At 27.5% G+C, this 25,455-nt stretch overlaps 4 protein-coding genes across 4 annotated transcripts; all 4 read right to left on the bottom strand.

Moving 5' to 3' along the window:
- Positions 1-972: 972 nt before the first annotated feature.
- On the bottom strand, positions 973-4,872 carry LOC108770594 (trypsin-1-like). The gene is made up of 7 exons (XM_018522272.1): positions 4,724-4,872; positions 4,306-4,351; positions 2,980-3,145; positions 2,420-2,628; positions 2,040-2,233; positions 1,251-1,308; positions 973-1,109 (listed from the first exon to the last, which is right to left on the bottom strand). The coding sequence occupies exons 1-7, from the start codon at positions 4,775-4,777 to the stop codon at positions 985-987; spliced, it is 852 nt and encodes a 283-aa protein (XP_018377774.1). The 5' UTR covers positions 4,778-4,872; the 3' UTR covers positions 973-984.
- Positions 4,873-6,404: 1,532 nt separating this feature from the next.
- Positions 6,405-9,000, bottom strand: LOC108770528 (transmembrane protease serine 6-like). The gene is made up of 6 exons (XM_018522163.1): positions 8,928-9,000; positions 8,469-8,633; positions 7,653-7,871; positions 7,341-7,540; positions 6,606-6,663; positions 6,405-6,538 (listed from the first exon to the last, which is right to left on the bottom strand). The coding sequence occupies exons 1-6, from the start codon at positions 8,998-9,000 to the stop codon at positions 6,405-6,407; spliced, it is 849 nt and encodes a 282-aa protein (XP_018377665.1).
- Positions 9,001-9,518: 518 nt separating this feature from the next.
- LOC108770592 (vitamin K-dependent protein C) lies at positions 9,519-12,327 on the bottom strand. Its single transcript, XM_018522270.1, has 7 exons — positions 12,221-12,327; positions 11,850-11,931; positions 10,871-11,036; positions 10,563-10,768; positions 10,254-10,459; positions 9,970-10,027; positions 9,519-9,762 (listed from the first exon to the last, which is right to left on the bottom strand). Exons 1-7 carry the CDS (start codon positions 12,311-12,313, stop codon positions 9,641-9,643), a joined length of 933 nt encoding a protein of 310 aa, XP_018377772.1. The 5' UTR covers positions 12,314-12,327; the 3' UTR covers positions 9,519-9,640.
- A 2,280-nt stretch (positions 12,328-14,607) lies between these two features.
- Positions 14,608-24,542, bottom strand: LOC108770527 (transmembrane protease serine 9). The gene is made up of 12 exons (XM_018522162.1): positions 24,495-24,542; positions 23,635-23,755; positions 23,230-23,392; positions 22,738-22,946; positions 22,400-22,651; positions 20,999-21,107; positions 18,817-18,931; positions 18,103-18,196; positions 17,832-17,994; positions 16,443-16,657; positions 15,203-15,405; positions 14,608-14,956 (listed from the first exon to the last, which is right to left on the bottom strand). Exons 1-12 carry the CDS (start codon positions 24,513-24,515, stop codon positions 14,774-14,776), a joined length of 1,848 nt encoding a protein of 615 aa, XP_018377664.1. The 5' UTR covers positions 24,516-24,542; the 3' UTR covers positions 14,608-14,773.
- Positions 24,543-25,455: the final 913 nt, after the last annotated feature.

The following is a 25,455-nucleotide window of genomic DNA, read 5'->3' as shown; positions in this document are numbered from 1 at the left end:
AATAAATTATGATGTTTTAATTACTTTTAAATAATGAAACAATAATAAAATTGTTTTAATATAATAAAAACTCAATAACTATACAAATAATAGAAACAATATAGTTAAAGAAAGATACTCATAGCTTGCGTTGTGTTTCGTTAGTATTATTAATATTATATATATATTTCGAGGTATTAGAATTCAGCTTATCATCGAATTAATTACAATAAAAGTTCAATGATATTACATCATGATTGGCATATATTGTTGAATCTTTCTGTTGTGCACTAATTCTTGAAATAATTTAATTGAAAAGATAAAAATAGATAAGCAGTACGTCTGTTGATAGATAATAACGTGAATATGACTGGCTTTTTATCATGTTTATGTTATATATTTAGAATTGAAATAAGATCTTTTTATATTTATAGATACATAACTATAATAGAAAAAATAAGCTATTATATAAATTCCTACTTCTTTTAAAAAAACGTTACAAAAGTCTATTGATTATAATAATGTTGACACATGCACTTTAATCGGTTCTGTTTCATTAAACAATCGAAACGTTATCGCTAATGTAATAGTGATCGTATAGATGAAAACACTCACTACAGAATCGAACAATTTTAACGACGTAGAAAGAATTGTGATTGCAGATTGTGCATATCTATAGTGAAATACTCAGTGATATTACGTACGTGATAATATTGAGCTTATCATGTGTCAGAAAACTGTTCAGTTAAATGTATATGGATAAGGTATTATATTTGTGAATCTGGTATGAATATAAGCGATTAATTACATATAACATGTTCGGAACAATTGTTTTAATAACAAATAGCATAATTTTTCATAAGATTTATAATCCAAATATATTTATTTCGTGAAATGTTGATCTGTTGAAAAATCTATATCCACACACAATTAGTATTTATATTAAGATAACTAAAATTTAATGTTAAATTTATGTTTATTTTTTAATATTCGTTACATGGAAACCTATCTATCCACGCAGAAAATACCATCTCTACTATGGTACCTTATCCAGTTTATATAATCCGAGTTTTTGACGTATACACCTGGGACTCCAGGATCAGCGCATCCAATACCCCAAGAGACTATACCTGTTGGAATAATAACAAAGAAAATCTTATAGCTACAGGAAATCTCAAAAATGAATCATAAATTCTGTTCATAATTTACGGTCGTTTTGCGAGATAATCTTTCTGATCGACAATTTATATTCAATTTGATGGTATTCTTACCGACTACTTCATATTTCCCATCTATTCTTTGATATAAAAGAGGTCCACCACTGTCACCCTGAAATTTTAATAATATTAATATCTTTTAAACGTATGTATATACATATATCTGTTATATCTATAAATAGATGTGTTTAATGATTCCCTTTCTTATTTGTTAGTATTATGTTTTATATTTGGAGGGGGGGGGAGGGGGAGTTTATAGTATTATATATATATGTCTATTATACGTATCTTACATATTTATTCGTTTATAAATTATTTGTGCAACATAAACCGATGTTTACTGTATCGAATACAGTAAAAGAAGCTTTATAGGAAATTAATATCTTGAATGATATATACAGGGTGTTTCTTAAATAGCGGACAATAATCATATAGCGTTATTCCTAATTAAAAATTGAGTCGAAAAGTCCTCTATAATTTTGCGATTTTCGCAATGATTGACGAAATATTAGTTTTTAAATATTATCGAATAAGCGCGTATCCGGCTACCCAACCATTAACTATCACGAAAATTACAAAACGATAGAGGACTTTTTGATTCAATTTTTTATCAGGAATAGCAATATATGATTCGGTAATTGCTTACTCGGCAATCTTTAGAAATTAATGTTTTATCAATCATTGCGGAAATTGCAAAATGGTAAAGAATTTTTTGGCTCAATTTTTAATCAGGAATATCGTTATATGATCCGCTATTTAAGAAACACCTATATACAATAAAAAAAGATGTTTAATATTTTGATTCCAAAGTACATTGGAAAATTAAACTGATCGACATAATACCTGACATGCATCAGTATTGTCATTGTAAGCACACATCATCGATTCCGTGATATGATCTCCAAATGAAGTATTCTTACATGCTGCGAAGGACATTACTTTCAGAGTAGCTTGACGAAGAAATCGGGAAGGTTCTCCTTCCACTTGGACACGTCCCCATCCGGTAACTTTGACATACTGTCCCGTATAATCAGAATCTATCATTGAAAACTTATTACTTTTTTTCATTTTTAAAAATGCTGACATATGTACGAATGTAAAATATAAGAAAGATTTAAACAAGTACCTTAATTTAAACTTTAATTTTAAGTGTCTTATAAATTAATATTTACTTTTAATTAAATGGAATAGCTTAAATTTTATAAAAAGAGTACAAAGCTGACCTTTATGTGGGAGACATGCAGGTCTCACGTTTTCATCGATTTTAACCGGCTCCTGCAGTCGAATCAAGGCAATGTCGTTTGTATCATGGAGATAATCACTCTCGAAATCTTCATGTAAAATTATTTCTTCGATTGCGGCTATGTATCCATCATTTGGGTTTTCAATATCATGCACACCTACACCGACCGAGAGATCGGCATGATTCGTCCTATGCAAATCGGAAGAAGATATGAAAATTAGAATATTTTATAATATATTATAATGAAGCAATACTTGTTTCGCAAAAAATATATATAATTGCAATAATATTTTATAATAATATATAATAATATATTTTTTATCAAATTTATATTTGTCGATAATATTTTTACAAATATTTATATAAAAACTTCAATATATTTCTTGAAATTGTAAATTAAAATTTTTATTTAGATTATTATTTATTTACTTTTATCCATTATCAATCAGTCATTGACTTTAATATCACATACAACCTTTTTTAAAAAGAGTATGATATTAAAGGCATCTTTAACCTTTAAAAAAAAGATAGATAAGATACCATTGAACACAATGTCCAGCTGTTAATACATATTGATTATTAATTAATGTGCCTCCGCAGTGGAGACTATCTTTGTTAAATATGGCCACAACCCAAGGAAATATATGTGGAATCGTTATTTTTCCGCCGACAATACGATTAGATATTCCTCCTGTCAGTCCACATTCTGTTATAAGAAAATTTCTTAAATTAATTAAAACTTTATATTGTGTAGACGAACAGATAAAATATAGTAAAATATAATTAAATATCTTGTATGTATAATATCTTTGTAGAAAATTTAATATTCATATTTTTGTAGAAAATTTGACTAAAATCTTTTTTGTCAACTCTTAATGGTTATTCTATAATGTGCTTTTTGTTTCCTGTTTCTTGCTTTTTACTATTTTTTACGTCTTGTCTTTTTGCTTTTTATCCGGTTTTTTTGTTTTATATCGCCCGAGATAAAAGTTAACAAACTTCAAAAGAAATACGTAGCAACAAATACAATTGTCGATAAAACGGTTGCAAAGGAGAAAAAATTAAAAGGTAAAAAACAAGAAACAGTAAACAAAGAGCACATTGTAGAATAGGCTTAATTCTTTTGTAATATATAAAAAAAACATTTTTATTGAAGTATCTAAAAATTTAGATTAGATACAGTTCTGAGAATAATTTTGTTGAATCATTAAAATAATTATGTAGAGAACTCAAGCATAACGACTAATGCTGCAAAAAGTTTTGAAATTCTAGCGTTCTAACTTGAGCGCTCTACATAATTTTTTTGGTAGCCGAACGAAAATATTTTCAGAACTGTATTTAGCTAAATTTTTAGATACTTCAGCAAACTGTTCTTTTCATACATATATCCTGTACTTATAATTTCATACTGTTTTATTTTGTTTGTATGATTACTTTTATAATAGGATTGGGGAAAAAGTTCGATAATACGAACAAAAATACGATTAATGTGAAATTAATCGAATTAAATGTAAATGTTCACTAAATCTAACAGGTTACTCCAGAATAAAAGTAATATACAGTGGCGTGCAAAAGTTTCCGGTGACATTTTGTACTTTAATTTATTTAAAAAAACCTGATAAAATTTTAATCATTATCGGGTGTTAGTACAAGATGTGGATAACGAAATCTTGTACTAACGCCTGAAAATAATTAAAATTTTATTAGATTTTTTAAAAATAAATTAAAGTATAAGATGTCACTGGCAGGAAACTTTTGCACGCTAGTTATAATATTACTTTTATTGTGATGGCTGTATGATTTTCGTACTATAAACTTTGTTACGCACATACACATATGTAATATAATAATTTTAATATGATTTACCGCAATCTCGATTTACTCGTAAGCGATGCTTTTGCGCGTGTGCTGCCTGAAAATGAGCACAATGCAATTATTTAGTAACTACCCAAACAACACGAGTGACTGTTTGTCGACTTATAGTCGACTTTTTTTCAGTCGGCATATAGTCGACTGTTGAAATTCAACTTAAAGTCGATTGTTCCCAGTTGACACAGGGTAAATCAACATTCTAAGTCGTAAGTCGACATTAGAATTTCAACTGTTAGTCGACTTTTTTGAGACATTCGTCAAGTATTAGTCGACTATTAATCGACATTCAGTCAATTTATAGTTGACTTTTAATCGACTATAAGTTGACTGACTTCGAGTTGTTTGGGTAGTTATCAGTCACATTTCCGACTTGTTTTTGTGATAACTTTATTTAATTACTCTTTCAACGAACGTCTAGGATCAGAAGAATGCCGATTACAGTCGTCAGGGTCAAGTGGGGCTTCATGATTCGCGACTCCTGTCCAGATTTCACCTTCTGAAAACAATGCGATTACTGAGCGCAACACAGAGAACACTCTGTTCTATATCGAGTCGCAAACAACGGTAACCAATTTCGATGCTGCATCATTATTGAGCGTATCACCTCGTCGTCATTTTATATCTCGAGGAGCGTGTTCCAATAAATTGCTATTCCCATTAATACGTGGACGATAGATTCCAACGAATAATCACGTAACACAAAGTACACTATCAATCTTTAGAACCCGAATTAAATATACAATCAAAATGTAGATTTCGGGATATAAAAGATTATATTTATAGGTTTTTTAAAAATATTCAAAGTTTCACAAAAATTAAAAAAATTGGTTTTTATTTGTTGATATAACATATAATATATTACATATAACATATAAAATATTACATATTGTTATAATTAATTAATGTTACCAATATACATATTCAATTGTTAAATTTTATCTTTCATGTGAAGAATGTACTTTATCCTGTTCAAAATAGGTCGGCAGATTTTACAGGTCGCTGCTTTTTCTCACCTCGAAAGTGTTATAAATTACTTTCGGTGAGGCGGGAAAGGTATTAGAGTGGTATATGGGCGATAAATTCTTATAAGGATTTCCTTTAGCAATTGTGTCTGTGACTAAAGTCGGTGCATGGAGAAGAAAGAAGACGATTTGAGAACTTGCGTTCTCAATAAAAAAAGGGATAAATCAGAAAATAGCTATTCTCTTTATTACGTTTAAATCTGAAAAGAGCATAGAACAGAGTAAAGAAGTTTATTAATAATGAATAATCGCATAATTACATCATAAATCAAGTATAAAAGAATTACAATTTTAAAAGCATCATTATTGCCTTAGGTGTAACTTTAACATAAAAATCATGGCCATTGAAGGTAATTGAACATTTATTGAACTTTCATTGGTTAGTCTCTATTCCCTTGTTTCGGGCACATATATCAGTACGGCTCTGCAGATACCATATCGTGCATGTCGACAGTCAATATAGAGCATTATAGTTTACGAGTTATGGACAATTCGTTCAACAACGTTTTATGTGCCGCAACAGCTGATAAACGTTAAATGCATCGTGAGAAAATCGTAAATTGTCTGCACTTCAGTATTAGTAAATTTTTATAAGAATATTTATATCATAAATGTTTAAAATAATAGAAAAGAAAAAATAAGGTTGGACCAATAAAACAAAATGATTCGGAATTAACGCCATATACAATGCGTAAATTATTTCACAAATTTGTGTACCGTGTTGATTCCTATTTTATATCATAATTCATACACATTGTAAAATGAATAGTATAAAATTTGTTTCTTTTACTTCTTTTATTGATAAATTATTTTAATATTTATAATTATTTGATTGTATGATTTAACAGTAGTAGTAATGGGAGATGGGTAGAATCATATCAGTCTCTGTATGTCTGAACATAGTCAAAGAGTCACCAGATTTAAAGAGTTTCTTTGCGATTTCCGTTAAGTTAGTAAGGGTTACGAAATTTTTTGTATGTACAGGATACGGGATTTGGATTTGCGATTTATCGGATACAAATCCGTTGTTCTTTACACGACATTCCTATATGTATGATTTAGAAGATTATTTCAATCATACCAATGCCAACAGTACTTGGAATCATGTTTTGTTACTTGCAATATCCATGAAATCATTTGTGTAACATCCGTATAGAAATCTGGATAGTTAACGTCAGCACACAGTAATCCGCTTGAAGTAATTCCTATAAAATAAATTTAGTTAATTCTGTATTGTCAAGTTATTGACTATATGTATATATTACAACTCACCTATCAAGACGTACTTATAATTTTCATCCAAAATCTGAAGAGGTCCGCCGCTATCACCCTGTGTAATAAATAAATTTGTAATATAACATTTTATTCAAATTATTTATATTGCTGTACCTCTTAATGTATTTTATGACATGATATGAACATGATAATGATAAATAAATTAATTATATACAGAAAATTAAATATTGATGATTTTGCTAAAATCGGTTCTGTAAATTTATAATTTGAGTTTATTTGTACATTGTATTGATACTTTTATAATATGGCATATTTTTGATTAAAACTAAACAAGAAATAAATATTTTCGAAAAGAAAGTCAAAATATAAAATATTTATAAAATAAATATTATATGCAGTATCAGTAACTTTTAGAGGACGAGATTTATTCTCAAAATCCTACAGTTTTTTCTTAAGATTTATTATAATTCACTATTTCATTATATTTCTTGTCTCAAAATATGACACTGTTTCAACGCCATTACAATAGCTTTCCCGTCCTGTAATGGTTAAGAATAGGCTGTTGTAAAAAAATTGAGTATATAATTTAAAATCAATAGCTTTGGTTAATGATTCAAAACATTAAGAAAAATTATTTATGTGTTTAGAACCGTATTAGACATGCATAGTTGTAACTTCATGAAAATGATTCATAATGTTAATACAAACATAAATAGTAAATTATATACAAGAGAAAATTTAATTAAAATATTTATAAATATTTGAGAATACCCCACAAGTGCCTCGAGGTGCTTTTTTATATCCTGCGCAAAGCAAGGTCGAGACGGTAGTAGGACATTCCGATCTCTTAAATAATGTTAAATCTACAACACGTAAACCACAGTCTGTATTAAATAAAAATTCATTTTCTGAAAATCCCCAGCCAAGTGCAGATACGGATTGTCCTTCGTATTGAGAGACTGCATCAAGTTCTGCATAAAAAATGCAAAATAATTATTAAGAATTTTATTCAGTCAAATCTGTTGCAAATCTTAACGTCTACTAATATACAAATATTGTACACAAGATAATTATAGAAATTACCGAGTTTTGGTAAACAAATCGGTTTAACAAGTTTGTTGAAGGTAATCCTCATAATTAATTTTACAAGCATGATATCAGCGAAATTTGTGTTTCTATTGTAATCTGGATGTGGGAAAATACTCTTAACAGAAAAGATAATGCTTTTTGCATCCCATTTGCATGAATTATGAGCGCCAACAGATACTTTTAAATCATTTTTGCTAAAATTATAAAATATAACTTTACATATTTTACTTACAAATTTATATAATCTTTGTAAATATGGAAACGTTATTGTAAAGAAAATAAATTTTTTTATTTGTATGTAAGAAAATAAATCTAAGTCATTAAAAATTATATAAAATTGAATATTATAAAAATATTCTTTCTTTTATGTAAATTAAATTTTATTAAAAAACTATTTTAAATAAATATGTACTTCCGTAAGAGAATAACATAATAAGAATAGTAAATTTATATATTTTTATTGACATGTAATGTATATAATATTTTTATTCTCTTTCTTTCTCTTTTTTCTTTATTTTATTTTTAATATCTATAATAACTATTCACTACATAAAATTTCGTTTTATGTCAATTTAAATTTTATTTTAAAATATTTATAAAAAAGTTTTATTAAAATCCTCAGAATTATTTTACAAAATAATCCAAAATAATGTTATAAATAATTTTAATATGATAGTTTTAATGTAGTATCTACTTTGTTAGTGCAAAAATATGGGCTTTTAAGACTTAATTTTTCATTTAAAAATTATTCATTGTAAGAAGTGATGATGTTTTTTCACATTATAAGTAGTACATACCCATAAATATTACAGTGGGCTGCAGTTATTACATAACGATCGTTTATGATTGATGCTCCGCAGATTACTTGTGATTTATTCATACTTATAATACCAGCCATCCAGGGAAATTCGTTTTCAAAAACTTCTCGCCCTCCAATTATTCTAGACAACGATGAAGTAGTTTTTTTTCCGCATTCTAAAGCATAATGATCATAAAAACAAAAAGAATATTTTTATAATATTCAATTTTATATATAATTTTTGATGACTTATATTTATTTCCTTACATGCACATAAAATTCGATAAATATTTTATTCATTTTATTTCTATGGATATACAAGTGAAGACAACATTATTAAATAATTTTTATAAGAACGAAGATAATATACAACATTTATTAAAGATTTAATATTTAATGTAGGGATTTTATTACTTTTTCTTTTGTTATTACTTGTGAAATTGCATGAAATTATTTAAGACTGATCTTACCGCAATATTCATGATCAGAACTTCCGTGAAATCTATCAGTATGTCCATGAACTCGTTCGTACCACGGTAACATATTAACATGTCTAACTGTTAGACACAATAAATTAATTAATATGAAATATTCTGTGCGTAACATTAGGAAGAAATTGTAATTTTCACTTTAGGACGTATTTTATTGAACTGACGTGTGCTACACTTAATGCACAGTGTAAAATATATTTTAATGACTAATATTTCGACGTGCGAGAATACTGAAGAACGGATGTGGTTTAACTCGCCAATAGTTTTTAGATAAGGTAATACTTAAGGTTTACAATGTTTTCCTACTGAGAAGTAATGAATTATTTAGTCTATAAAATATTTGAACATTATAAAATTCAATGTTTACTATCTAGTATGATTTCGAAATTATTTTAAAATACATAGTTTATATTTTACATCTTATATCTTATTATAATGCAACAAAAATATTTTTATTTCAAGAAGTATACACTCGTTTAATATGTTACAATTTTCATATTTTTATACGTGTGTGTAATAACAAAATGTGTACACACATATATATATATATGCATTTTAAATAGTGCTTTGTTCACTTGATATTTAATATTATTTTATGCTTTTTAAAATGCAACATATAGCAGTAAAAATAACAACAATAAAATAATTATTAATCTATCACATATACGATAATATTCTGTAAGTTTGTTATATTATTTTGTACAGTAGCAGGCATCTTTAGTGTGTTGTAATATCCAGTCAAGACTCGGTCCTACTCTCGTAAAAACAGTTGGTTTAGGAGAATCGTCGCATTTATTCACGCTCGGAATAATTCCTATAATGCATACGTATTTTGTTACTAATATATTTGTTTAACTTTAAGAATTAATAATTTATCTTTTAATAAGATACATTTTTTCTTAACTCAATTTTTTAAAATATATTACTATTAAATAAGTATATTTTTATTAGTATAATAAATTTGATATAACCACTTTTAAATATTAAACAGTTTTAGTGTTTTACAAATGATCATATTTACCAATAAGATCATAAATTCCGGCATATGATCGATATTGCACAGAAGATCCGACGTCATTCTATAAATATGCAACATTATTATGATACATAATTATAAATAATATATAGTTTTGGTAAATTCTTTGTTTTCAAATCAAGATAGATGATATTGCTTTCATTTAAATTTATAAAAAATTTTTTTTAATTCAAATACTTTTGTAAATTTTAGAATATTATTATATATTGTATTATTATATATTTTTTTTGCTGTATTTTAAAGTCATAATTTGACATGTATTCACTTACTTCGCACACCAAAGAATTTGTACCCACAATTCCAATGCATCCGTAATCATCGTGTAAGTTTATTGCATTTATTCCTGATTTAATACACTCTTTTTGTCCTAGAATAGGAAGTCCTAATTTTCGAGGCCTACATGCCGCATTATCATCCTGATCTTTGTGCTTGGTCCATCCTACCAAAGTTCCAACTTGACCAAGATAAGTCGATCCTGGAATACAGAAAAGATTTAATTATATAGTCTTATATCTTATCCTCATATTTATTAGATATCAATAGATATATTATATTACGAATCATAAAAAGAAACAAACCTGGATTGGGTAAGCATATTGGTGATATTCTCTTCTCGAATTTAGTTGGTCGACCCAAACGAATTAAAGCTAGATCGTGAGTACTCGACTCTAGATTGAATTCTGGATGCAAAATTATAGATTCGACGCTAATGTTTACTGATGAGATATCTAAGTTACATCGATCATATTCTCCTAAGGATGCTTTTATTTCATGTGCTGTTGCTCTGCCGAGAAAAATATTAATTATACAGGATATCCTACAATTACAGTCTTTTCTACTATTACTAACTGTAATAATAATGCTGAAGATTTCACTCTGTACTAACCCGATAAGTTGACTAGCTGCTGTTAAGACATAACGATCATTTATCAATACTCCACTCACTAGCAATTTGGATTTTATGTGAATATTTGCGAGCCAAGGAAATTCATGCGATTCTGTATATTCACCACCCAATAACCGCGCTGCCTTACGATTTGGTCGACCGCATACTACAGATGTACAAAAAATATTTTACATCGAATATATATAAAAAATTAGATCAAAGAAAGAGAAAATGTACAAGAAATAATAATAAATTTTAAGAAAATTATTATATATGTGTGATATATATATATATTTATAGAAGTATATATAGTTAAAGAATATGCTTATTTTTAATAAAAAATACATAATATTTTTAACACACAAAAGTAGAAATAACACAATTGGGAATTTTACTGATATCTGTTACGTTCCACAGTTAAAATACTGACTGTTGTAATACTTATAAATTTTCCACATGTTTCACATAATATGTATTACTTAATTAATATCTATAGTTAGCATAGCTCAACCATTTCATTTTGTCAAAGATTGAAAAAAATATGATGAATTGCGTGTCATGAAATTTCCTCATAAATGCGGGCGAACATTAACGTTTCTTGTTAAACATAATAAGCTGTTATAAATGATTATTATACAATTCCTGAGAAAGTAATTATAATCTTAAAATATATGTATTTGACATGTCTTGTATGATAAAAAATAGATAAAAAGTAGTTTAGAGATAATAGTTAAGTTTATATTTATAAATTATAACAAGAATCATTTAATAATCTGCTAGAATTGTTTTTATTCTTTTGTTACTATTTAAATAATAGGCATTGCTTATTATATGATATTAATAATTTAATTATTTGTAATAAATTATTTACATATTAAGTATAGAATTGTTTAGATTTTAACGTTTTTAAATTTTCTCCTTGCTACTTATATCATGTTATTTTATAGTCATACATTTGTATTGTAATAATGTTACTTACAGCAACCACCACAGGTCCGGAACCTTCCCAAAAGAAGATCGAAAACACCGCGTTCATGCCTTATTTTAATCTGATCATCACCCTATTCAACGAATACATTTGCAAGCTTTTATACATTTATAATGTTTTTTAACCGTAATTCAAGTAATAATTTTCAATGTGTCTAAGTGTTTTTTAAATTAAAAGTGTAGAAAGAAATGTATATAATTTTATGCAAAATAGTAATATATTATTATGATTAAAAAATCTTTTGCAGAATATATGTCATATACATATTAAATATACGCAATTTATGGAAATACATAAAAGATTGTAAAACTAGTTCACTACAATAAAAATTAGTACGGTAAAATTGATACGATGAAGCTTACAGTAGCATCGACGACGCGTCCATTACAGTCAATTCTTCCAAAATTCACCAACAAGATACAAATGAGGTATCTGATATAGACTTGCAGCTTCATGACTTTTCTGTCGGTAGTCGAGGAGATACTGGTCTCACTTAAATGACTGGTTTGTGTCGTATAGCGGGACTATCATCGCCCGCATCCTGGGACACTCTCAAGAATGTAAATTGAATATAACCCATACGTATTACATTTGCGCTGGAGTTCGTATTTGATTCTACCGTTGTATTTATTTCATTTTTTATATTTTATTTTAGCCTGAAAAGTAGATGACTAACCGGTTTGTCAGTCCCGTTACATATTTCTCGGCATCGTCAATATGTATATCAATGAAATTCGTTTCATGTCTTTGATATCTTTGATATTTAAAAATTTATGAATACATTTATTAGCAAAAAATAAATAATGGAAATCTATACATTTATACTAATTTTGACCACTGTTTCATTTTATGCACTGCTTTTATTAAAGTTGTTTATTATTACAGATGTATATGGCTTATATTGTAAAAAAAAGTCTTTTTTGCACAAATTGAAAAAACTGTAAAAATATTAGAATTCAGAAATATCAAATACGTATTTATTTTGTGACATGTGCATTGTGTAAAATATTTTTCTATAAAATTGTATTAATATATAAAATATATATTACATATATATTATATGTTGCATATATCTTTTATAGTTACTATATGTTGCATATATTTCTTATGGTTACATATCATAAGATAAAAATTACCATAGTCTTAATTTTAAAAATAATTTGTATTTTTTCTATATTATTTATTTAAAAAATTTCCAAAATCAGCAGAATATAATAATGCAAAACTTAAAATATAAAGATATAAAATTTCAGATGAATTATATTTAAATTATATTTGAAAAAATATATGTTGAAGGGCATTTAAAGCTAATTAAAGCAAACATTTATTACATTTTTATATCGCATATTATAATAAAATATTTCCTATAAAAAGATATAACATTGGTAGCTTAAGTCTAATCTCAATCTCACTATAGTCAATTTCCTCGGCAACAGAATTGAGTATTTTAACCTTTGGCTATATTTCAGCAGTCGTAAAAAAATTGTACAGTAAATATTGCACAATATAATATTATTTTTGTAAATATGTTACAATATAACAAATGCTGACATGTCATCTATTCATAATTTCATAATATCGCCTCTATTTATTTATTTATTGCCGCTATAAGTAGATGTAAACAGAAAGAGAGAGAGCGAGAGAGAGAGAGAAAGATAGAGGGAGAGAGAGAAAGAGAGAGAGAGAGATATAACAAAAAATTTAATAGATAAAACGTGAAAATAATATTATACAAAAATTCATATTTTTTTTAGCAATTTAAGTACATCAGTTTCACATCTGGCACATCACTCTAAATCTGCTAAATATATAAATTATTAAAAAAATACATAAAAAGGCTACGGGTCAAGCTGGATCTGTTCGTTGCTAATTAATTAAATTTAATCTTTAAATAATAAACACAAACAGCTTCAACCCGTTATGAGGCCATTCTCAATGTATTAGATAATTACAAAATTTTTTTCACAAATTATTTTGTAATTATCTGTTACCTTGATGATCCGATAACGAGTTGGAACTGTTTGTGTTTATTGTTTAATGATTAAATTTAATTAGTTAGCAACAAACATCCAACCTGGCTCGTAGCCTTTTAATTGTTTGCTTACTATAATTTTAATTATTTGAGTCCGTTATCTATTTCCTTATTTTAAGTTACGCGGGCACTAACATCCCTAACAACACAGACCTCCAGGGGACATCCTGAGGACGTCCAAAGGACGTCCGTACGTCCTTCGAACATCCTAAGGACATCCTCAAGATGTATTTCAGATAAAGTGTGTTATTAGGGATGCGTTATATTAATAATTTTTTTAATAATTGTAAAAAGCGGACGGAAATGTTTTTTAACGAATTATTTTGCAATTATCTGTCACATTGAAAATGACCCGATAGTGGATCGAAACTGTTTGTGTTTATTATTTAAAGATTAAATTTAATTAATTACCAACGAACATCCAGCTTGACTCGTAGCCTTTTTATGTATTTTTTAAATAATTTATATTAAGATTAAATTTAATTAGTTTGAAAATAAAGTATTATGGATTCTCAAGTTTTATAAACAAAACAATAAATAATTGAGCTAATGAGAATCGAAACGCAGTTGTTTGTGCGTCATTATAAATTTATATTTAAATTAAAATATGTATATAAACGAACGTTTCGACTCCGCTTTGAGTTAGCGACGAACATTCAACTTGGCTTGTAACCCTTTTACTGTTTATCTATTTTAATTTTAATTATTTGAGCCCGTTATCTATTTCCTTATATAAAAAAAAATCATGACAAAAATATCATATATATACTGAGAACAGAGCACGAGAATTTAAAGAACTTATATATACAATAGTAATTTAAAACAAAAGTCATTTGTCATTTGTCTCTTTTTATCATGTTGCGATTAACAATCGCTGTCATAATCAATTATGCTCACAGAAACAGCCATCCATTGAATTTTTCAAAATCCAATCCATATATCGTGTAATTCTTGTATATACACCTGGGTAACCAGGTCTTGCGCATCCATTACCCCAGGATACCACACCGATGAGTTCGTATTTTTTATCTTCTCGCTCCGTTATTAGAGGACCACCACTATCTCCCTATAATACAAAAGATTCCTTATTATTCGCACACGGAATCCAATCCAGTCATATTCAATGTAATAAAATGAGTTTAAGTTATAGTTATACGCACCGCATATATTAATAATTAATATGTACTGCACTAATATATTGTAAGACGTATATATATAATACGTTTTGCAATGTATGTTTTTCAAAATTCTTTTATTTACTATTACAATTTTCTATTTTTAAGTTACACATATACAAGAAAGTAAATATTACCTGACATGAATCTTTTTGTCCTTCAAGATAACCTGCGCATAGCATATTTTCTGAAATCATTCGAGCACTGTAGCTGGTATTGCGACAAGCCTGAAGACTCATGACTGGAACTTCTACTTCCTGGAGAAGGCAGGACGGTTTGCCATCCTCTTTCAATGTACCCCAACCTGACACAATTGCTTTTGTCTCTACATATTCGTTATCTAAAAAATAATTCTGCATTACGTATTATGATAAATAATTACTTAATGCGATTAATTGCAATAATAATTTTATGGAAAGAATTAGTAAAATATTGTTATTATTTAAAAAAAATAATTTTGTTCAAATTTAAATATACATATTTAATAATATCACAATGTATCAACATAAATCTGATGAAAAAAATTTCAGTAGTAATCAACTTTCTACTAAAAAAAAATAAAAAAAGCGAAAATCACTAAAAGAAAGTTAAGAGGTTTTCGAGTATAAATATATTATATGTATATTATTAATGTAAATATACTGTAGTGCCAGTAAACAGAGCAGGTAAGTGTACCATGTCATGCTGCGTTAACAAATTCAGAAAAAGATGATTGCGTGCATTCGAAATGCAAATTCAAGTCCTCGATTTCAGAGAAATCTTCATTATTACGCAGTTATTTGTGCGACGCGACAGTACATTTCAATTGAGAGTAGGTACCCGTATATTGACTAATTTATGACTTTTCTATTACGTAATCGTCGCATAATAAACATGATTGCTAATCGTCGCTTAATATATCCAATATTATGCGTTTTACAAAAATGCACTGACCAAAATTAATCGTGATTGAATGCTATTGTAACATCGTCTAGGCATGAAATTATAATACGCTTTGAAAGTAGATATTGATAATGCATTCGACGTGTTAAATTAAGATTATGCAATAATTGCGTGTCTTGAATAAAAAACTTATTATCAATTTAATATCCGTCAAACGTAGAAAATTAATAAGGCATATTATAATACGTCAAGAAATTTTAATATATTGTCATTATTATTATTATTATTAATTTTTATAATATATGTGTTATTATAATTTTAATTATGATAAAAATTGTACATTTAATATTATTCTTATTATTATTTATTGCGTTTTTGTAAAGAGAAAATAAATATACTTGCATAGTAATAATTTATCTTCATAAAAATATTTTCATCAGATTATTATTATTATCACTCATTTACTTTCATAAAAAAAAATAAAAGTACACTTACCTAACATTGTTGGTAAACATATCGGCCGTATTGTATCACTCAAAGGCACTCTTTCATTAAGACGAAGTAGCGCAATATCATTTTCAAAATTCAGAAAGCTAAAGTCACCAGTCATAACGCGCACTACATATCTGGTTTCCGGTGATTTCTCGATACATCTGTCGTGCTCCCCGAAAGTAACTCTGATCATGAACCACATGAATCTGAAAATAAGACTAGAAGAACTGATCACATTCGCCTGGCGAATAAGTTTGCAATGGAGGAACTTTAAATAAAATAAACGAACTCTACAGAAAATATCTTCCAATTTAATATATTTAATAATAATTCAATTTTTTGTACATTGACTTGATCATGTGTTCTAGAATTTCTATATTAGTAATATGAAATTTCAATTATATTTTAATCGGTTCTTTAAAAAGGTTATTACATTACTAATAAATTTGTAATTCTATGTGCATAATTTACAAATAACTTGTAAATTATGTTATTAAAGAAAAATGTACATCGAAGATAATGTATTCAATAAATATTAATTGAGCAAAAGATACTTTAAAATCTTACATTTAAATGTTAATTTCTTATTTTCATATTTATTGTATTATAAATATTAAGTGAGTAAACATTTTAAACAATGTTTATATAACGTTTCTGTTTATATAATAATTTATGCTATTCATTTTGTTAAGATAAATATATGTGGACAAGCAACTTTAAGGTAACAGATTCTTCATATTGCTCTATTTGCAAGTAACTAAAAATTATAATCGTCAACACTGAAATAATTTATCATTCCTTCATGTCAACATAGAGGAGCTAACGGCACTAAAAGTTTTCCTTGTAGCGTGACATTAATCAAGGATGCAAATATGAAGTTTGACCCGTTTGCGTGTTGAGTAGATGATGCCAATAGTACGATTAGTAGTTAGTATTTTATACAGTTATTCTAAGGCTTGTTTTCACAATATATGATTACCTTAAAATTAAAGGTTACCAAGAGATTTATCAATGAAATTCATTCATTAATTTCTTGGTAACCCTTAATCTTTAGGTAATCATGTATTATAAAAACGGGTCTAATTCATAAAAATATTTGAGTATTCACTTCCAATTTTATTTATAACAATAAAACAAATTAAATTTAAGATTTGTGATTATTATTATTAATTTTTTTTTTGCTAAATTTTTTTCCTGTTACATTATTAATAAAATCTACTAAAATTGTAAAGTTTTGATTAAAATTATAGAGATGTTTCAGTAAAAATAGTAATATATTGAAAAAAATTTTTATAAAATATTTTAAAATAAAAGTTAGAATTAAAATACAATTTTAATATTAACATCAATTCCGATTCTATTAGGTGCACAATATTTATAAGTCATACCTACCCCTTCACGCAGTGTGCGGCTGTGATAACGTAACGATCGTTTATAAGTGTACCACCGCAGTAAAATTTGTTTAGGTACGATAATCTAGCCATCCATGGAAACTCATTCATACTCGTCGTTTGACCTCCAACTATACGACTTTCTTCATTCCGTAATCCACAACCTAGATTGTAACAATTGAAGTGTAGTACACTTTTTCTACGCTGTTTTTCAAAACACTATGTTTAATAAAATTAAAACTTAACAAGAAAAGAAATATTGAGGTACGCACTACAGTAGCAGGGCGCAGGTGATTCAGTGGAATAAGGTGGCTTATTACCAAAAACTCCAAAAAAACTCTTTATCTTCTCATCGAACATTTCGGCCTAAAATAAAAATAATTATATTAATTAATGATCTATATGCTTCCCACATACAGCACAGGCATTCAAATGACATTCTAAAGTCCAGAAGACATCCCTGTGTCCTGAGGATGTTCCTAGAATGTCTGAAGTGAGCTATATGGAAATTTGTTGTTATATTATATTTATATATTAAAAATTTTTAAGAAAATTGATTAATAATTTTATTTAATTTGTAAATTTTAAATATAAATAGGTAGGCATAAGATGTCCAACTATTTTAATTACAGATTATTCTTATAAAAACAGATAAATAGAAATAAATTTAATGTTATTCTTGTAATTTTTTGTTACGTATATTTCTTTTATTTTGTTAAGTTATTAAAATGGTTTAAATTATATGTTTGTATTTTGTCAAATATACCTCTTTTAGTTGTTTTTCAATAACTCCTAAATTGAGACATCTAAATTTACTCTACTTTTGTTGTACATTAAAATTAAATGTCTTAAATTAAGATTATAAGAACTAAAAAATTCAAATACATTTCAAAAAATATTTTAATAATTTTTTAAGAGACATATACATAGTAATATACCATATAAAGAAATTAATTATATGTATTATTCATAAATGCAATTCTTACCTGGCACTTTTTTGTTGCCAAAAACAAAATGAATAATAAAATTAAGAAACACAAAGGCTTCATATTCTGCGAGTTGATTAAGTAACTTATTGCACCGATAATTATACACTTACAACTTTAATTAAGTCTTTGTAGATATATGAGTGAAAGAGTTGCCACACGGGCACCGTCAGGAACGAGTCATGGACATGTCCCTGACTGAGAGCGACTATCACTGGCGTCCTACGCCGACTATGGAGGACTGAGAGGTCGAAGAAGTAATTGCTATTCCGGAAGGGAAGGCGGGCACAGCCAGTCGGCCGGTACCTGACCAGTTCACGTTCATGTTCAGGGTCGAATCACGGATGACTGTTATTGACCGTCATCAGGGCCACGACGAGAAATTATTATACCCATTAAGCAGAGAGTTTAGATACTGTCAGCTGCATCTACATAAATTTTTGTATCAATAAAAATGTAAAAATAATATCTTTCCATTTTTTTATTTGGTATTAGCACATTAAATAGTTTATTAATTATTTTATAAGATAACTTACGTAGAAAAGTAGTAACGTTACTTTTACTTTCAATTATCTCATTAATCTTTAGGTATATTCGTAAAAAGAACGTTTTTTATAAAACATTTGTGATAAGGAAAAGTTGATATTAAAATGTTTACATTACTTCTATATACACGAAATTTTTCTTTTTTAAGAATTTTTAGTAGATTTTTTTAGTAGATAGTATGTTCAGAAAGAATATATTAAAATATGAACGTATAATGTATATATTCTATAAATAAATTCTTAAAACAATGACTTTTGTTTAAATTTAATTAAAGCATATTTACAATTTCGCAATGCGTCCTAACATATCATTGTGCGAATGCATAATGAAATAAAAGAAAGTGCAGAAAGAGAAGGTTATACACAAGTACTCATTTTAGATTTATTATATGCGCATACGCATTTGGTGCATCATCTGGCACTGTTTGGCAGACACATTTCACGAACAATTTGTTATTAATAAATATCTCGCCGACTAGCTTTGGAAGAAAAAAGTAGTCTTGTTAATATACTCATTAAATCTTGTTATTTTTATTTTTGATGAGAATTTATAATAAAGTTTTCGCTTATTGCTATCCTATTATTGTAATATTATTTCTTAGAACTAGTTTCGGTTGAAGGAGCAGGTTTAGCAACTTTGTCATCGTTATTATTAACCATCTATTTATATTTTTACGAAGAATACAAAAATTCAATTTTAGGAAGAGTATAGTATCATACATTTTGAGTTTTCTTTCTTTATTATTAATATTGTAAAATTATGTATTGTTATATTGTTAGTTATGCTAAGATAAAAACAATATGCCTATTATATTCTAATCTTATTATAATTTTAAGAATATAGTAATATATGTATATGTTGAGGTTTATTTTGTGTCATACATACAGGTACAATGTAATAATAAGTAAAAATTAAATAACAATTATTTTAGAAAGTAAATTTTATAAAAAGCATAATGTAAATAAAATTTGTTTACTCATATAATTTTAATTATTTTTATATAATAACAAAATATGCAACGATTGTTTTAGTATATTTTGTATTTGTTAACACATTCTTAGTCTTTTGCAAGTTTATACATATTATTTTGTAACACACATGCAAACATGCGTATTATGTACACGTAATAGGCAATATCAGTAATTTCGATTAACATAAATTACACTATCTTCTATTATGTACAAATTACTAGTTGTGCATACAAAGATACTATTGTACGTGAAGTGCATTTAGATGAGTCAACTTTAGCCCGGTTTAACAGTGAACCGTTACTGGTTGCTAATTATTCCGGAAACGTTTGACCGCTATTCGTACGATTAAAGATGATAGAAACGTGTAAAGCGAGCTAAGCATGTGCTCTAATCTTACTTAAATTAAATTTTCTACAAAAAAATATATATCCTTTACATTTTATACACATACATAAGCAATAATTAATAAATAACAATAATGGCCTCTATACAAGGAACTATATTTGATAAGTCAGTGTTTAATAAAAAATTGTACTCAGTTCCCCCAAATAAGTCATTTAAGAATAATAATATAACACGTACTTATTGCAGTGATTAATTACAATCGTTGCATGTGAAATTTTATGTACAAGTCGGAGGTGAAAGCAGGTCCTCAGGTAACACACAGACAGCCTTCCTTCATGTTTGCATGGATCCATTTGAGATATCGGGTTACTCTCGTATAAACTCCGGGATAACCTGGTCTACCACATCCCACACCCCAAGACACTATACCTATTAGATACATTTAATACATACATAAGTTCCATGTAAACAAAAATGTTCCAATACTAAGATCCCAATCAGCAAAGAATGATGTTAAAAAAGTTTTTAAAAACGTTTTTCAAATGTTTTTAAAAACATTTTTTAAAATAATGAGTTAAGTTATCTTTTTTTTTTTTTTATTAAAGAGAACCGTTTATTTTAACATTTAAAGCAATATTTTCTTAACATTTAAAAAACGTTTATTTAAAAATTTTAAAAAACGTTTTTAAAATATTTTTAAAAAACGTTTAAGAAATATTTTTAAAAAAGTTTTTAGAAACGATAAAAATAATGGGTTTAGTCATCTTTTTGTCACTAAAAAACATTTATTTTTACGTATAAAAGGACATTATGCGTTAGAGAAACGTTTTACCAATCTTAAAATCGATCTTTACAATCAACAAACAACGTTTTTAAAATATTTGTAAAAATATTTAAAGAAATTATCTGTTGAAAAGTGCGAGAACTATAAGAATGATAACAAAATACTTTTTTAGGCTTAATTTTAGGCTTGATTTTAAGGTTATTTCATTAACATTTTATTAGAACATGGATGAGAAATCTTATATTGTTGCACCTTTTATTCTATTTTGTGTGATTTTTATTTACAAGAAACACTGTCCATCTAGCGGTGATGTCTGGTACTACTTGCGAAATAATTAATGTTAAATTAATATTAAATAAACGTTTTATCAAATTGTTATTACAAATAAATTATAAATGTAATATGAATATATTAAATAAACGTTATGAATGTTTTTTTAAATCATTATTATAGACGAATATTAAATAAACATCTAATAAATATTTACAAATCATTATTTCGAACAAATAATTATTGTAAAATGTATATTTAAAAATCATTTTAAAAATGTTGTCTGCTAATTGAGATAATTTTTACGGATTTTTACATTTGCGTAAATAGAAATACCTAAAGCTGTTTGGAGATATTTGGTTTACAACATGCTTGCTCAAATAATAAAGAAATATTAATCATCTGACAGAAATACTTTTATGAAAAACTACATAGATTAAGACAAGATCTTAGAAATTCTTAGTTTTTCATAGACATTTGTAGTGGGACGTAAAGTGACATTGTTTGTTTGAAAAACTAAGAAATTCTTTACCTTCAAATAACATCACTCTCAATGTAGTTTTTCTGTACTTTTTCGTAAAATTTTTTTTTCCTCTTGAAGCAGTATTTGTCATCAAACACTATTAAAAATTATATATATTATTGTAATAAAATATAAATGTTTCACCTGCTATTTCAAGCTTATCGGCTTCTTGAACAAGAAGAGGACCACCACTGTCTCCTTGACAAGAATCCTGGTTACTTCGGCCGGCGCATATCATATTTTCGGTAATTCGATTTGATCGATATTTCATTTTTCGACATTGCGTCAAGCTATATATAGGGACTTGCACCTCTTGCACCTTTCCAGGCAACATGCCTCCTTCCGAAGTACGACCCCATCCTACTACCGTCCCTTCTTTTCCAGCAGGATCGGTTCCTGCATTAACATATTAAAAATACAATATTTAATATCTTAAAACAGATCATACACACATGATTGATTCAGTTCAATGCATATGTTACCTGGTTGAGGTAAACAGATTGGTCGAATCTTTTTCGAAAATTTCACAGACTTGCGTAATTTTAATAAAGCTACATCGTGATTGTAGGAGTTCATATCAAAATTTCTGTGACGTACTACAGCACTCACTGCTCTCATAACAGGAGTTCCATCAGTATTTACGTATTGATCGTAATCTCCAAGTACTACTCGAATTTTCGATCGTTTTAAACTTAAAAAGAAAAATAAAAACATTAATTCAACCGCAATAATTTATATTAAATAGAATCAAAATATAAATAAATCACATACTTATACTTTTTTTTTAATAATATATTAAAGATTATGTTAGAATTTCTGCGAGATACTTATTCAATAACGTTCATAATAATTCTAACACAACGTCGTTCTTAATAAGTTTGTTATACTATCTATTTACTTTATTGTATTTATATTATTGTTATTATTTATGTTTTAATTATATTTATTTATAAACTTATTGGATAAAGACATACTTCCGTACACAATGAGCAGCGGTAATTACATAATCGTTGTTGAGCAGACTAGCACCACAGTGAAAACGACCATCATATACTAGCCTCGCAATCCAGGGATATCTATTCGGTAATGTAGGACGTCCCCCCACTATTCGATTCTCTTGATTAGATAAACCGCATTCTGAGATCAATATCGAAATTTAAATGCTTTTAATGTTTAAAAATATTAAATTTATACAAACAAATTATTTATTACTTCTATAGCAAAATAAGTATAGTATAAATATACATAGATAATATACGTAATAACTTAATCGTAAATTATATGTATATTAACAAATTTTAATATCTTTAATTTTTTTAAAAGATTTAATAAAGTGATTATGACTCGGGACAAATTTAATTTGTGAAAGACATTTTTACCACACGTGCAGTTTCTTAGCCTTTCTTCGTCTGTTTCAGTATTCTCAATAATATCAATACCAAATATTTCATCGAATAAAAATTTTCCGGTACGAATTCGAGAATTATTCAAAGAAATTTCCTGAAAGAAATGTATAATTAACTGGTGTCATTCAAGTACGCGCTCACTTTCTATTGCAAATACGACATAAACGATGAGAGAAAGTAATCATGATCAGAATAATGGGTCAAGGCCTAAGCTGTCAAATTATCTTCAATACTAACTAAATATCTTATAAGCGTAAGCGTTGCGTGCACGTAATATTTACATAAATTTTTTAATGATGTTTGACTGATTACAATCATTATTTAAATTCTAAAACATCTTATATCTGTTTGGATTGAATAATATAGCATAATATGCTAAGTAATGTCAAGGAATAAAAAATTAAATAAAAAAGCGTTAAATTCTTAAATTAAAACAGCATGATTTAGAATATTCTAAACAGCATAGACCTTCAAGGGACTTCCTAAAGACATGCATAAGAAGTCTCTATGGTCTCTAAACGTCTTAAGAACGTTCTTAGAACGCTTTTTTTTTATAATGTGTACTGTATGGATTATAATAATTAATATTAATAATAAAAGAAGAATTGTCTTTATAATACTGTTGCGAGTTACATAATAAGAATTCTTTAAAAAAGTTATTACATATTTTGTAAATATTTGTTACAAAAAATTATAGTAATATATAATTATCATATATCATATTCTATTTAATAGTTTAAATTTTACATGAACAGTTTCACTATTCTTTCATCTTCTTGAGAGCTAATCTATCATAATTTATTTTGGTATCTCAATCGAATCAATATACTTACAGTAGAAGCAATTGGAGCCATTATAAATTCTCGACGAAGTCTATAGCCTTCAATTGATACCGATATAAAAAATGTCATAATTAGGATTAAGATCGGGAGCTTGCTACGGAACACGTATAAAGGCATTTTCCCATTTGTCATTCACGAAATGCACTAATGTCGTTCTGACTCACGGATGCGTTCTTGCTTTCATCGATGTAGCACCGTGCACCACGTTTTTTGCTGGATTCCACGACCGACATGCATTATATTGAGTCCGTACGAACATTCGGCCACGATTTCGTTCAGCGACACCGTTCTTTTCGGGTTTTGCAGAGAAGCTGTGGATTCTGGTTTCGTCAAAGATCACCGTTGCTCGCGCACGCTTTCACCGTAGCTCTACAAAGAAGTTAAACTGATCGACCGAGAGCTAGCCGGTCTTTATGGTTGCGAAGAAAGTTCTTCTTTCACTGTCGCGCTGCCACTATCGCATGGCCCCGGTCCTATTCAGCACACGTGGCATAAACGTGGTGAATCCTCTCAATTTGGAATCATGATGTCTTTCGTTTTCGTAAGAATGGAAAGCACGTATATCAATGGAAGCTTTCGCCGTATATAATATCACTTTATATCGTTTTTTATGTAACCTAACAATTTGCTTAATTTTTTCTTTTTCTTATTGTTAGAACCTCAATAATTTTGAAATAAACCTATAAATTAGGAAATGGAGTAAAAATATAAATTTTTTCCTTAAAAAGGGAAAAAACGTTAGCCAAAGTAAACACACACACATGTATATTTAAGGTTTTATATTATAATTTCAATAATTATATTCTTAGCAGTTGCTTCCGGCGATATTTTCGGTTCTTTAGGGTGCGTGCAAAGCAAAAAAGCTTCAAATTTTTTTAGCATACACAGAATTCAATATTAAATACTCATTCAGTCATTTTCTAGCAAAAGTCGAACAATGACTAATTACAAG

Source organism: Trachymyrmex cornetzi, unplaced genomic scaffold (assembly GCF_001594075.2).
Source record: "Trachymyrmex cornetzi isolate Tcor2-1 unplaced genomic scaffold, Tcor1.1 scaffold129, whole genome shotgun sequence".
NCBI lineage: Eukaryota > Metazoa > Arthropoda > Insecta > Hymenoptera > Formicidae > Trachymyrmex > Trachymyrmex cornetzi.
Note: the sequence above shows the minus strand (reverse complement) of the source record. Positions and strands in the feature narration are given on the sequence as shown.

Coding starts and splice junctions, on each gene's coding strand:
- LOC108770527 (XM_018522162.1), bottom strand. CDS start 24,515: ATGGCTCCAATTGCTTCTACT. Junction 18,197..18,816: donor TGGCAACAAAAAAGTGCCAG/GTAAGAATTGCA, acceptor TTTTTATTTTAG/GCCGAAATGTTCGATGAGAA. Junction 15,406..16,442: donor ATGTTTACCAACAATGTTAG/GTAAGTGTACTT, acceptor ATTATTTTTTAG/ATAACGAATATGTAGAGACA.
- LOC108770528 (XM_018522163.1), bottom strand. CDS start 9,000: ATGTTACCGTGGTACGAACGAGTTCATGGACATACTGATAGATTTCAC. Junction 7,872..8,468: donor TGTAATAACTGCAGCCCACT/GTAATATTTATG, acceptor AAATATGTAAAG/TTATATTTTATAATTTTAGC. Junction 6,664..7,340: donor CACCTCGAGGCACTTGTGGG/GTATTCTCAAAT, acceptor TTTATTACACAG/GGTGATAGCGGCGGACCTCT.
- LOC108770594 (XM_018522272.1), bottom strand. CDS start 4,777: ATGAAGCCCCACTTGACCCTGACGACTGTAATCGGCATTCTTCTGATC. Junction 3,146..4,305: donor ACGAGTAAATCGAGATTGCG/GTAAATCATATT, acceptor TTCTTATAACAG/AATGTGGACTGACAGGAGGA. Junction 2,234..2,419: donor TGCATGTCTCCCACATAAAG/GTCAGCTTTGTA, acceptor TTTCAATGATAG/ATTCTGATTATACGGGACAG.
- LOC108770592 (XM_018522270.1), bottom strand. CDS start 12,313: ATGAAGCTGCAAGTCTATATCAGATACCTCATTTGTATCTTGTTGGTG. Junction 11,932..12,220: donor GACGCGTCGTCGATGCTACT/GTAAGCTTCATC, acceptor TTCGTTGAATAG/GGTGATGATCAGATTAAAAT. Junction 11,037..11,849: donor CCGGACCTGTGGTGGTTGCT/GTAAGTAACATT, acceptor GTACATCTGTAG/TATGCGGTCGACCAAATCGT.